This window comes from Montipora foliosa, chromosome 7 (assembly GCF_036669935.1).
Source record: "Montipora foliosa isolate CH-2021 chromosome 7, ASM3666993v2, whole genome shotgun sequence".
In the NCBI taxonomy this organism is placed as follows: Eukaryota; Metazoa; Cnidaria; class Anthozoa; order Scleractinia; family Acroporidae; genus Montipora; species Montipora foliosa.
In genome coordinates, this window is record NC_090875.1 from 27,139,480 (window position 1) to 27,153,237 (window position 13,758).

At 38.4% G+C, this 13,758-nt stretch overlaps 3 protein-coding genes across 7 annotated transcripts in view; 2 read left to right on the forward strand and 1 right to left on the reverse strand.

Annotated features, from left to right (window-relative positions):
- LOC138011631 (general transcription factor 3C polypeptide 4-like) overlaps positions 1–2,111 on the forward strand; it is a 2,330-nt gene extending 219 nt beyond the window's left edge. The window contains exon 1 of the mRNA XM_068858737.1: positions 1–2,111. This exon is cut by the window's left edge and continues 219 nt beyond it. Within this exon, the coding sequence (XP_068714838.1) occupies positions 1–2,111 (2,111 nt within the window).
- Positions 2,112–2,170: 59 nt separating this feature from the next.
- Positions 2,171–9,307, reverse strand: LOC138011639 (N-acyl-phosphatidylethanolamine-hydrolyzing phospholipase D-like). 2 transcript variants are annotated; one of them, XM_068858752.1, is made up of 4 exons: positions 8,983–9,307; positions 5,649–6,283; positions 4,219–4,333; positions 2,171–3,813 (listed from the first exon to the last, which is right to left on the reverse strand). In XM_068858752.1, exons 1-4 carry the CDS (start codon positions 9,163–9,165, stop codon positions 3,706–3,708), a joined length of 1,041 nt encoding a protein of 346 aa, XP_068714853.1. In that variant the 5' UTR covers positions 9,166–9,307; the 3' UTR covers positions 2,171–3,705. The 2 variants fall into 2 exon arrangements, with proteins under 2 accessions (XP_068714853.1, XP_068714852.1); XM_068858751.1 differs by lacking the exon at positions 8,983–9,307 and adding an exon at positions 7,321–7,526.
- The window catches only part of LOC138011636 (uncharacterized), a 30,341-nt gene continuing 23,209 nt past the window's right edge, over positions 6,627–13,758 (forward strand). The window contains exons 1-3 of one of the 4 annotated variants that reach the window (XM_068858748.1): positions 6,627–6,647; positions 9,927–10,215; positions 12,848–13,107. In XM_068858748.1, coding sequence (XP_068714849.1) covers positions 12,918–13,107 — 190 coding nt within the window. In that variant the 5' untranslated portion in view covers positions 6,627–6,647; positions 9,927–10,215; positions 12,848–12,917. Of the gene's footprint in view, positions 6,648–9,887; positions 10,216–12,754; positions 13,108–13,758 lie in introns of those variants that run through there. The other 3 variants (XM_068858747.1, XM_068858744.1, XM_068858746.1) reach the window with 3 other exon arrangements.

Here is a 13,758-nt window from a genome sequence, read left to right on the forward strand (position 1 = left end):
AGAAGCCTTTTCAAGCAGACGTCGGTATCGATCGCCAAGAAATAATGGCGGAAAGAAACTCTGAGTGGTATTTAGAGCCAAGGATCAATCATAACTTGGTTCAGTCTGCCTGTTTTCAAAAAGTTGCATGGTCACCGTTAAACTGCGACAGACTTGGCAGATGTGTAATTGCGACATTGTTCTCCGATTTCCAGCTCCGAATCCATATCTGTCCGACGGTGACTCTAGGTGTAAAGTGGAGGGAAGTATATGATTTGTCGTGTTTGCTGAGTGGTTACTTAAAAAAGAACAAATTTAAAATTAACGAAGATATAATGCCACTAGATGCAAAAGCGTCCGAGAGTGTTGACCAAATTTCGCAAGAAAGCAAGTATTCTCGGTTTGTTCAGCGAGTTCAAATGCTTACATTCACTTCACTGCATTGGTTTTCAGAAATCTATTACCCTGCAATTGATCCTAGCACTCCTAAAGCAAACGATTCATTTGAACACCACCAGTTTTCTTTGCTGGCGACAGGTACGCAAAGTGGCCATGTGATTTTTTGGAAAGTGACTGTGCCAGTACAAATGAGCAATCCACAAGGCGTTCAACTAGAAGGGTTCTTAAATACCAATCAAGTGTGGCCGTCTTCGTTAGCCTGGCAACAAGTCAGTTACAATCACGGTATACTGGCTGTCGGCAGCATAGATGGCTTTATCAAAGCTTTCAGCATTGAGCTACTTCCATCATTATGTGGAATGGCAGAGTATGTACTTTGGGGAGACAAGGATGGAATGCAAGTTCATTTGATGGAATGGCTGTCTTCCTCTCAAGCAAATAACAGTGGTTATTGTCTTGTTGCATGCAAAGGATCTTCAGTCATAATATTTTACATCAGTGTGAAAAATGGTTTGATTGTTGCAAAGCCAATACAGAAAATAGTTACGAAAGTGCATAGAATGCCGATCACTGGGTTGCACTGCATACAAAATGGTACTATCTTTACCTGCAGTATGGACTGCTTAGTGCAGATATTAACAGATGATGCAAACACATCAAGGTCTGTCAATTATGATCCCAAGAAAGACTTTTCTTGTTATGGGATTGGGGTATCACCAAATGGTGTTTTCATTTCACTGTTTCTTACCCCTAGTAGTCACACCCACAAATCTCTGGAATCTCATGAAACTCACATTCTATTTGTGAACATAGCTTGTGGACTATTGTCCATCACTCAGCTGTTAAAGAGGGATTGTCTTCAAATGGAGAAGTGGGACATGTGCAAAGCGCTTCAGTATTTCATCCATCGCTCTAAAACAGAATTGAAGAAAGAGATTTGTCAATTTGCATTCATGGGGGATCTAGAAGGACTTTCCCTTGCTCAATTAGTTTTGAGACATCATGTGCTTTCCATGCACGTGATGGTGCTAACTTTGCAGAATGACGACCAGGGACCCGACAAGATGCTTGGAAGGGATTACTCAGATGAGCTTGAATGTACAACAGATTACATGTACAAGTATCTGGCGACTGGGTTTGTAAGACATTGGGTGAATGCAAAGGATCTAGAATCTGATAGTCATTCAGACTCAGTGGCAGTATTGGTGACCTGTGACTGGCTGGTGATGAAATATCCTGAATCGGACACACTTCATTTGGTAAATGAAGTCTATCAGTTCTTTGAAGATGTTGATGGTCTCAGGATGCTGTCCTCTCTTCAAGAGAAACTGGGAGAGAATGAAAACATGTCTGTGGACAGGTCCACCTCCATAACCTGTGATTCACAGGTTAACATTCAAGAGGAAGACATTGGTGGAGCAGAGAATGGAAAAGGATCAGTTGCAGAAGGATTGGATTCAAATGACATGCCTGGCTTCCCAGCTCGAGAGAAATGCCAAATTTGTGATAGTAGCATTCCCCTGGAAAGCATAACTCACGGAACTTGTTTAAATGGACACAAATGGCAGCGCTGTTGTGTGTCATTCCTCGTTTGTGCTGATTTAATCCACAAACGTTGTCAGGACTGTAGTCGCTGTGTGTCAAATCCACATGCTGACACATCAACCTGGTTATGCAATCTGTTACAAGGCACATCAAAGTGTCCCTTTTGTTTGGGCTTTTTTCGTGAGTGATCCATGTTAAATCTTGCCTTGGTATTTTTAATGCATCATAAACAGTTCATACAAATTGCAAATTTAATTGTAATTTATTTCGTTCTTGAAAACTGCTGCAAGACTGAATGTGTATGTAAATCATTGCAACAAAAGTAACTGGATAAGGTACAGAACACTTTTGTAAAAGGACACACGTTTGTTGCAAGGTCTTTACAGGTATGCTATTTACAGACTACTGTATGCAGTCAAGATTATTTTACAAAATAATGTTTGTTGAGTCATTGAATTAATTTCTAACACCATGTACAATGATGTTTTTGCCTTGGCATCCAGTTGAACACTTAATATCTGACTTTCAACAATATTGCTACAAAACAAGAATAATTATTATTACTTCATCCCTTTCAAATAACACTTTATCATTGTTCTTCATCCAGAGTTAAAGTTAAGCTGGCTAATGGCAAAAAGTCACCTCATGTCTGTACATTTACTTAATTATAAATTATACTTTGTTGTCTTGGCCAACTACAATAAACTCAAGTGCTCTATTGGTTAGCAGAAATTACATTTACATTTAAATTCCTTGCTTTTCACCTCCTCTTTTTCAAACGCATGCTTTAATCATAGTTAATAGTTGTAGGCTGGTTATGAAACTCGACAAGTTTCTTTGTTTCATGTTTTTGTTCGCTTTTTTGGCCTTGACCCTGCACAAAACCCGACAAAAACACGCTTTTTTCGGCAGGATAACCAATCAAAAGCTTCGACTAATTTATTCGAAATTAACTTGCGAACCAAAAACAAAAGATTGTGCAGGGTCATGGTCGGTTCAACATCTAATTGCGACTGTATTGTTCCTGCTTTTGAACTTCCCAGGGTTTCATAACCAGTCCCTAGATTAACTTTGCTTTAATTCTGCAAAATCAACCAAATGATAATCCTGCTTCATCTGTACTTAATGTTCTAAATAAAATTGTTCAAATGCAGTTGCTTCATCTGAATGGAGTCCATTGTAGTGAAACCTAAACTGCTAGTTTTTTTCTTTTGTTGAAAACAGTAAAGTTGGCAGAACAATCCACAAGCAGCAAGTGTTTCTTACAGCTGTACATTGTAGAACGGGACAATGCAACATGCCATAATTGGTACTTGCAAGAAAAACTACTGCATTTAAATATTAACCCACTGACTTCTCAGGCACGCAATAGGACACCCCCAGTGGATGAATAAAATCGTCTGGCATTAGACAGAGTATAATCTGTTAAGTTTCACTCCTATGCAGGAGTCGGTGGGTTTAATAAAGACCTTGCTGTGGAGATTTGCCTGCTTTACTATACATATTGAGAAATACTTGCAGTGTGTTGGTATAATCCTTACAATAATAATTATTATTATTAATTTCTTAATTTTGAATAGCATTACTCGGGATTGTTATTGACAAATAAATTTAACTGTGGTGGTCTACATGTAAAAAATAATGAAAGAAACCATTCAGTTGGGGAAGCTTTACTTTTCTACATCTAGAACAAAATCTTATTATCACCAAAAGAAGACTTGTTACATTTAGACTAGCTCTAAATAAGAATCTGATGCTTAAGTGAAACTGGGAGTGGTCCATTCATTCTATGATCTTGGATTCCCCATGATTCAAAGTAAAGAAACTTGTTTCTGCAATTCCTTTAGACTTCAGTGCTTTGGCCAGATCTTTTGGTGGGGCCAAATAATGCTAAAAAATTGAAAAAAAAAATCAGTTTGACAGCTTCCAGTTCTTTTTTCTCTCTAGTCTGTTGGAATAATGACTCATACAAATTTGCAAGAATGAATTGTGTTGGTCCCTTTTCGTTTGAACTCCATGATTATTTTCCTTGACGAACCACAACAAAATGAAGAACTGACTGCCAGCAGTGTACAATTCAGTCTGCTGAATTGAGTTACGGTAAAAATGATGCTCTGGCTCCAGTTGTTCAAACGATGGATAGCTCTATCCACCGGATAAATCACTATCCCCCAGATAAACAAGTTAGCAAAACCAATTGAGTTATCCAGTGGATAGTAATTTATCTGGCAGATAGTTTGAACAGCTGGGGCCAGGTGTTTGACAATTAAAAGACATGGCTGGATTCATTTTTACCTCGTATCCAGTGGGAAATGTGCCCCAGTGTATTCCCAAGGAAAAACGACTGCCAATATCCTCGTGAATACAGACTGCTTCAGTTGGATCAACATGCTGGAACTTTAGAAACCACCTTAAAAGAAAAACATTGCTATCATCAAGAACTGAGTCACAACATGCTTTCCTCTTCAAAGGGGGCCTGCTCCTTAGCGGACATGATGGTGCGACCCCTTTTATCATTTCTGGTATCATGCAAAACAGCAATGCTTTAAATTAAAGTGCCCCTATATAACGTAAAGAAAAAAGAATTTTCCTATTTGAAATTACATATTTAAAAATGAATTTAGAGAAAGAATGTTTCGATTCAAACAAGAGGTGAATTTTCTAACATTTTTAAAATTGTACTTTTATTTGTTACACCCCTTCCACTGCCACCCCGGGCTGGTTTGCTGTGACATAGATTCAGGAATGCTTTTTGTCGTGGGTCCCATGTTTTCTTTATAATACTGATCAATGCTGCCAAAGTATTGCTGTGTGATCATTTTTGATATTTTTCCATAAGCAAAAACTTCTATCATGATAAATAATTTAAGCTAAAACAATGTGTTTATTTCTGGTAAAATGACTATGTAATAATATAATAACGGCGAAAGGGAGAGCATCCCAAATATGCAACCATTCCAATCAAAAATAGACTGATTCCTTGATGTTCATGCATCCATTGCCAATAAGTTAAATGGTGTAGAAGCCTTTATACTGAGTTAGTCAATCAATCAATCAAGAACTTTATTTTAACATCATGATAAGAAAAATCAGCATTGCTGGTAAAAACAAAACAAACAACAACAACAACAACAAAAAGCTCGTATGATCAAGTCCACCCATCACAGCTGAGCACCACTTATTGTCTGAAGAAGACCATTGAACAGTACGTGGTCATCCTCAAACACAGTAATCTACAACCTAAGTGACTACATCTTGAGACAAACCATCATTCATCTTATTGTTCATGAAATATTATAATATTATTTCTTTTCACTTTTTTCTTGATTAAACACTACATGTCATAAGGATATACATGTAGCCATGATCATCACAAAAGATAAAGCATCTTTGTCTCAAGAAAACGTACAATACTTTTTTTTCTGTGGAAGAGGGTACTGTAAAGTGCAGGTGGCAGGTCATTGTTTTACCATAACTGGAACATTTAACCCAAACCTTTACAAAAATGCTACCCTTTTAGCTTACGCTTAAACATTATATAATGCACACTATTTAGGCCTAATGTTGAAGAATTTATTTAGTAAAGGTTAGGGTAATGTTTCAGCTATGGTGAAACAATGACCTGCAACCCTTACATGCAACCTGCAGTTTGCACCCTCCATTTCTGTGGCTAATAGCAAAACTTAAGACACTTCTAATGCAGGCTTATATTTTTTCAAACAAACCTTGGTTTGTAAGCACCTATGGGAATAGCGGCAAAATCAAATGGTCCAAATTTGTTTCCGATCTGCTTGAACCCCCTGCAGTATCCAGAATCTCCAGCAAAGAAAAATCTATGTTTTGGTCCGACAACCGTCCAACTACCCCACAACACTTTATTTTGATCAAATACGGATCTGCGGCACCAGTGCTGTGAAGGAGTGAAAATAAATTTCACAGAAGTGTCAGGAAATTTTGCCTCTTCCCACCACTCCAGCTCCGTAACATTTTGACATCCACTGTCAATCATCCAATTTTTTAGTCCCATCGGAACAAACCAATGCAAGTTTTCTTTGAATCGTAAATTAAGACCCTTGATAGTGTTGAAATCCAGATGGTCGTAGTGATCATGGCTGATGCAAACTGCGTCAATCCGCGGTAAATCTTCAACAGAACAGGGTGGTGGTCTGTAACGCTTCATACCCAGCCACTGGCTTGGTCCAGCATACATGCTGAAGTTAGGATCTGTTAAGATATTGCACCCATCCATTTGAACAAGAACACTGGCATGTCCTAACCATGTCACTTGAATATCATCTGAGGGGGGTGATGATAGAAGTGAACTGTCAAGGGTAAGAACAGGTAATGTTTGGTCTAATTCCTATAAAAAACAAATGCAACAATTTTGTTATTTATTACAAATGCTAGAAAAATCTCAGGAAGCCGAAACCAGTGCAGCACATACTGACTGCAATCCTTCAGATACAGAAAAGCAGACTTTTGACCCTGATATCACAAAGCTCTTTATACTCTTTAATTTCATTGGATCGGTGTATTAGGTCACAGATCTATTTGGCCTCGATGTATTTATAGGTCCATTGTTTTCGGGACCAAAAACATAAGAGCTTCATTGACTGTCAAAACAATGGGTCTTTTGTTTCTGTGGTTGGCACATTTGAATGACAAAAGCGATGTTTGTAAACAGATATCATCGCTATAAAAGTGCTAAAGGCAACGGAAGATCGGTAAGGAGGTTTTTGTGTTGTTTTTGCCTTAGAAACCCGTGATGTTTTCGCGGCGATATCAGAGAAAATGTCACTTGTGAAAATGTAACAAAGTGTTACTAAAGGCGTCCCCAAACGAGGAAACAATGTTGCGGCCCCAGGAAACATTTGTTGCGGAAGCAAAAATATTTCCGAAATGTTTCTGAAACATTTTGCTTCCGCGCGCCGAGGAAACTTTTCGGGAAACAATGTTTCCGCAAAAATGTTTCCTCGTTTACGGGCGCCTCCTGCCTTGAGCGAAGGGAGAAGTGTCCCGAAATTTGTACTTTCACGTTGTCGTGAAAAACGTTCACGTTGTTGTTTCGCACGGTACGGCCAAGAAGCGTGCGTACGTGCGGGCAAGATTATGTGTGCTCTTTGACAATTTCTTGCAGCCTTAGAAAGGTGATTAATACAGTAAATATCGTGTAATTAGCATGATCTGAGATTGATAACCCCAACAATGAAATAGGGGCTTATTTTACCGGGTTTCTCTCGGGTGTTTCGAATATGTTTCCGAAGATTCGACGACTATTTTTGAACAAAACCCGAGACATCCAGGATGTGCACATGCAGAGACTAATAAATTTAAATTTAATTATGCGATGGACCTATGTTTTTGGTAGAAACCAATTTATTTTGTTCAAGTACTTGCCTCTTTTTTAAACCGATAGAGATGTCTCCACGTTCCTCTGACGCCACGTTCACTTTTCTCTTTTAATCGCCATCTGACAACGTCGATCACTGAAGGCATCGTTGTAGTACCCCAAGGATCGACATACCGACCGTTTTTTTTGACAGGTTTCTGCAAATCCTCATTATCCTGGTTTTCCGCCATATTTATTTAATTAATTTACCTACAATCGGAAAGAGGCGAGGAGACTAGGTACTACATCCACTTCCTGTTTCTTCAGGAAAGTTTCGTAAGAGGCTTTGCTGTTATCCTGCCGCTGTTGCCAATGCGACAGACCAGACAGGCGTTTACCACAGTAAAGTGAGAAAACGTCTTAACTACGGTAAACTATGTTTACTGTAGTAAAAAAAAGCCCAAGTGTGACAACAACCAATGTCACTTCAAAATATGACAAAATGTGACTAAAGGCGCTGTCACGCGCCACTTCACAAATTTTCGTGCAACTTGTCTCGCCACGCCATTGCGAGGCAAGTTGCACGAATCATTGCCCATTCAATGTAACATACCTTGCAACGGCCAAAAACGTTGCAAATGGCAGTTGCAGAAACCGTTGCGGAAAGTAGAATCGAGTTCTACTTTCCTTAATTTTTTTAACCATTGCGCAGTGTGACAGCTGTCCTGAAACCACAGGTAGCCCAAGTTCGGTATACGATTTATAGACTTTGAATGGAAAATTAACTTTGAGCTTATAAATGCCAAAATAAGCTGTAAATGTAGAAATAAACTTCAATTACCCCTACGTACCGTTGTCCTCGTCTTTTCTGTGCAATCGTAGGGCAAACTGGGTCCGTTTTAGACGAGTTAGTGGCTTTCGAATTTTTACGATGTCGTTAGTTGTCATTTCCCCTCATAAAGAGAAGAAAGGCTGGTGACTCGCGGCGATTTCGTCCCACAAATTGCTCTCGAATCACAAAGCAACGGTCCGAATCGCCATAAAAACAACACAGCCTTAAGCCCAGATAAATGTCCTATCACATCAACTTCACTCCGGGACCACACAGCGATTTTTGGCAGATAAATTCCAAATAATGCGCGGCTTTCTATAATCTTCCCATGCGTTCAGCTAGATGTGTGGCTACGGCCATTATAGCTTGATGGGGATCATATTAAATTCTGCACTCTCATTGGCCAAGTGGTTAAAATTCTCCAATGAGAGTGCAGAATGTAATACGATCGACATCATACTATAAGGGCCGTAGCCACACATCTAACACTTCTTGGAATTTATCCGAATTTAACTTCAAATTTGGCGATTTCACGTCGTTTTTTCCGGCGCAGGGTACAGCTGAGAGAAACATACAAAAATGCATGCCACAAGTGCGGCACGTTGCGATCATGAGTACATAAATCCTGGTTTTCTTTAACTGTCAAAAAAATTGCTTGAAGCCAAATCTCTTTAAGATGTGTATTATATTACCCTCTGCAATTTAGAAAGGTGGTTATTAAAGTAAATATTGAGCATGATCTGAGATTCATAACCCCGGGTTTCTCTCGGGTGTTTCCAATAAGCATGTATGTCCGAAGATTTGACGACTATTTTCGAACAAAACCCGAGAAATTCAGGATGTACACGTGCACAGGCTTGTCAATTTAAAATTAAACTTATTTTGTACATGCACTTGCCTTTTTTTTTAACCGATAGCAATGTCTCCACGTTCCTCTGACGCCACGTTCACTTTTCTCTATGAATCGCCATCTGAAAACGTCGATCACTGAAGGCATCTTTGTAGTACCCCAAGGATCGATATAACGACCATTTATTTTGACGGGTTTCTGCAAATTCTCATTTTCCTGGTTTTCCGCCATATTTAGATGCACCAACAATTTCTATTTTTTTTTAAAATAAATACTAGTGAGCAGCACACAGCGTCAGATCTTGCCAACTTGCTCTTATTTCTCCGACCGGTTTCGTCTGATTACGCGGACTTCATCAGGAAGTTTAAACAAGATGCCTAAAAAGAACTCATTTTATACCCTTATTTACAAAGAACAAATTACTTTCAGCAAGGGTGTGAACAGCGAAAAACAACAACACGTGCAGGATATGACTAAAATCCTGCATGACGTTGAGATTTAATCTGGGGCCCAAATCCACGTCCGGTTTTTCCCGGAAAATTTTCTCGGCTTAAGCTCGATCACCAGCGTTCACTCCCGAAAACACGGGGAGGATACCCGAACACGAGTGAGCAGCGGAAATCGAATCTATTCTCGGCTCAGCTGGTCTCAAAAGCCCCAAAAACTTTTCGGGCCCGAAAAGCGATTTGTGAACCTAAAATTCTGCTTATTATGAAATAGGGAACTTTGAGCATGTTTTCAAAACCTTAGAAAATGAAACAATTGCAAATAATCATGACTTGAAACGTTTTCCTTTTGAAGAAACAAAGCGTTTTACGTCAACCGAAAGATGTCCGAAAAGTTTCGGGACTTTTGAGAAACGCCCCCAGGAAACTACAATTGTAGATCAGATTCCGGAAAGGAGGAATCACTTTTCACTTTTCAGTGACCCTTGATGGCAGCTTCATTTTGCTAATCCGTTTATCAATATTAACATCCGATCTTTGTCTCAGGATGCTCGATTGACTTATTCTCATTTGTTCCCAAGTGAAGGATTTCTATTCAACGTTTCCCGCGGAGACCCAGAAGTTGGAAATGATAAATTTTCAAACATGGATTCTCTTGGAACGTGTTCCACGACGAACGACGTTGGGAAATCGTGGTGTATGACAAGAAACGCTGAATGCAGTGTCCAAGGTTGCTGCACGTGAATCTGTTCGTACAAGTATTCAACCTTCACAATGGATTCTTCCGTGGAAAAGGCAACCTGCGTGGAAAACTCATACATTCGTAATTTTTCTGGTACGCAATAATTTTAAGGCTTCGTGTTAAGGGAATTGGTCTTTTTACAAGATAAACAAAAGCCAAATTTAGAAACACATGAAACGCCTTCCTCTCACATAAGCAAATTGCTCGGATTCAACACTTGAATTTTAAATTTTGTATTATTGAAAACTTTCATTTAAGATATAATCTAAACGGTTAGGTTGAACTGGAACAAAAATGAGCAAAACTAAAGCTTAAGCTATAACATGAATTTTACTCAAACCTTCAGGTTAGAAAGTTATTTAGGTTGGCAACAATCAAGAACAAAGAACACAATGGTTTGTATTTGAAAAAAATAAAATCGCGAGGAAGCCTAAAAAGTAGCTAAAAAAGGTCGATTCTCAAAAACGAGAAGAACAAATTTACTTTAATTTCAGGGTCGGACGGAAAACAAAATATTGAAGTGAACGTTTTATGTACATGGATGAGTTAAAAATACACTCTTATATAAGAATATATTTTATAAGAATATTTGCGAAAATTTAAGAATATTTTAAGAATAAAGCCGAGGCTGAGATTTTGAAAAGGATATCATATAATTTTGTGAGTTGAAGCATCTGTAAATACAATACAATTTTATGTCTTTAACTTAACCGTATAAATTATTCCTTTCTCTCAACGTCGAAACTAGCCAACAAAACGAAAATTATAACCTGCACTAGCTATAGCAAAATGTTCAACGCTAATGACAGTTCGATGAACGGTACATGTAATACATATGTACAGTATTCAGCACAAAAGACATAAACTAAACCGCAAAAAAGCTAGTATTATGACAAATTCTTTCTTTTTCAAATAAGAAAACCTAGCGACAACAGATCTAGATACCAAACACTTGTAATTGATACCCCAATAAATTCTAAAACAGAAATGTCATAAGCTATCATTTAAGAAAAATACAAGGATATTTTCAGCCTAAAATCGGCAGAAAAATACGAATATTCAGCCTAAGCCGGAAAAACAACATTCTTATGAAAAAAAAGAGTGTACCAGGGAAAGTAATGAAATAGCGAGTGGCAAAGAATGTAGCAATGTACACGAGGATACAGCTGTTTTGAGAAAGGTTGTTCAAAAGAAGACCTACAGTAACCTTACTTAGGGCCTCTTCATATGAGCCCGGTTTCGGAGATCTCGCCTTACCTCCAAATCCTTTTTAAAAACTTTGATGTGTTCATATGAGAGGGCGGGCTGGCTCGGTTACCGAGATCTCGGTTTTTCCCGGAAATTTTCTCGGCTGGAACCAGTTTCACCACTTTTAGAGACCTTCTTATTAGATGGGTTATAACTACTATACTGTATCACGTAACAGCAATGTTATGGTACCACATCAAACACCAATTATTGCTTAACAAAATGCTCTCACTATTTTGAGGTAAATAGGTTGCTATGGCAACATGAAAGCTATCCAAAAACACCCTCTATTCGTCTTTACTTGCTTACATCTCATAAATGAACTCTGTGACCCCCATTTTTTATTGTAGAATAGTAATTAGCAATTTGAGATAAAAGTATCAGCAAAGTTTAAAAAAATTCTTGGGAGCCAATTCAGAGCTACCTTAATTTTTCGAAAATTTAAGGTAGCCCTGAATTGGCTGCCAAGATTTTTTTTTAACTTTGCAGATAGTCCTATCTCAAATTGCTAATTACTATTTTACAATAAAAAATGGGGGTCACCGAGTTCGTTTTTACGATATAAGCAAGTAAAGACGAAATATAGGGTGTTTTTGCTGAGCTTTCTAGACTGCAAAGCAGTCGTATTTTTTGCGAACGCAAGCGACACGGTAAAATAATATTGAAACGAAAGGTCTGGAGCGAGTGTAGAAACGGCGAGGGAGAATGGGGAGAGACGCCCTACGGGCGTGCGAGGCTCGCGCGCCTCACACGCGAGGATCACGCTTACGGCGCTTCGTGCCTTCCGAAAATGGGAAAAAACGATTGTTTTGCAGTCTATGAGCTTTCATGTTGCCATGGCAACCTTTTACGTCAAAATAGTTAGCGCATTTTGTTAAGTGATAATTGGTGTTTGGTATGGTCCCATAAGATTTCTTTTACGTGATACAGTTTTGTAGTGACAACCCTTCTAATAAAAAGGTCCTTAAAAGTAGTGAAACTGGTCCCAGCCACCTTAAGCTCGATTACCAGCGTTCACTCCCGAAAACACGGGGAGGATACCCGAACACGAGTGAGCAGCGGAAATCGAATCTATTCTCGGCTCAGCTGGTCACAAAAACCCCGAAAACTTTTCGGCCCGAAAAGCGATTTGTGAACCTAAAATTCTGCTTATTATGAAATAGGGAACTTTGAGCATGTTTTCAAAACCTTAGAAAATGAAACAATTGCAAATAATCATGACTTGAAACGTTTTCCTTTTGAAGAAACAAAGCGTTTTACGTCAACCGAAAGATGTCCGAAAAGTTTCGGGACTTTTGAGAAACGCCCCCAGGAAACTACAATTGTAGATCAGATTCCGGAAAGGAGGAATCACTTTTCACTTTTCAGTGACCCTTGATGGCAGCTTCATTTTGCCAATCCGTTTATCAATATCAACATCCGATCTTTGTCTCAGGATGCTCGATTGGCTTATTCTCATTTGTTTACTTTTATTAAGCCCAAGTGAAGGATTTCTATTCAACGTTTCCCGCGGAGACCCAGCAGTTGGAAATGATAAATTTTCAAACATGGATTTTCCTGGAACGTGTTCCACGACGAACGACGTTGGGAAATCGTGGTGTGTGACAAGAAACGCTGGTTGCAGTGTCCAAGGTTGCTGCACTTGCATCTGTTCGTACAAGTATTCAACCTTCACAATGGATTCTTCCGTGGAAAAGGCAACCTGCGTGGAAAACTCATACATTCGTAATTTTTCTGGTACGCAATAATTTTAAGGCTTCGTGTTAAGGGAATGGGTCTTTTTACAATATAAACAAAAGCCAAATTTAGAAACACATGAAACGCCTTCCTCTCACATAAGCAAATTGCTCGGATTCAACACTTGAATTTTAAATTTTGTATTATTGAAAACTTTCATTTAAGATATAATCTAAACGGTTAGGTTGAACTGGAACAAAAATGAGCAAAACTAAAGCTTAAGCTATAACATGAGTTTTACTCAAACCTTCCGGTTAGAAAGTTATTTAGGTTGGCAACAATCAAGAACAAAGAACACAATGGTTTGTATTTGAAAAAAATAAAATCGCGAGGAAGCCTAAAAAGTAGCTAAAAAAAGGTCGATTCTCAAAAACGAGAAGAACAAATTTACTTTAATTTCAGGGTCGGACGGAAAACCAAATATTGAAGTGAACGTTATATGTACATGGATGAGTTAAAAATACACCCTTTTTTTTTTGTAAGAATATATTTTATAAGAATATCAAGGCTCAAAATTTGCGAAAATTTAAGAATATTTTAAGAATAAAGCCGAGGCTGAGATTTTGAAAAGAATAGATATAATTTTGTGAGTTGAAGCATCTGTAAATACAATACAATTTTATGTTTTTAACTTAACCGTATAAATTATTC

Bases quoted from the DNA above. Each gene is read 5' to 3' on its own strand.
- LOC138011639 (XM_068858752.1), bottom strand. From the start codon at position 9,165: ATGGCGGAAAACCAGGAAAATGAGAATTTGCAGAAACCCGTCAAAATA. The intron at 4,334-5,648 runs GTTTGTTTGAAA...TTTTCTTTTAAG, and splicing joins ATAGGTGCTTACAAACCAAG to GTGGTTTCTAAAGTTCCAGC. The intron at 3,814-4,218 runs GTAAAAATGAAT...TCAATTTTTTAG, and splicing joins CATTTCCCACTGGATACGAG to CATTATTTGGCCCCACCAAA.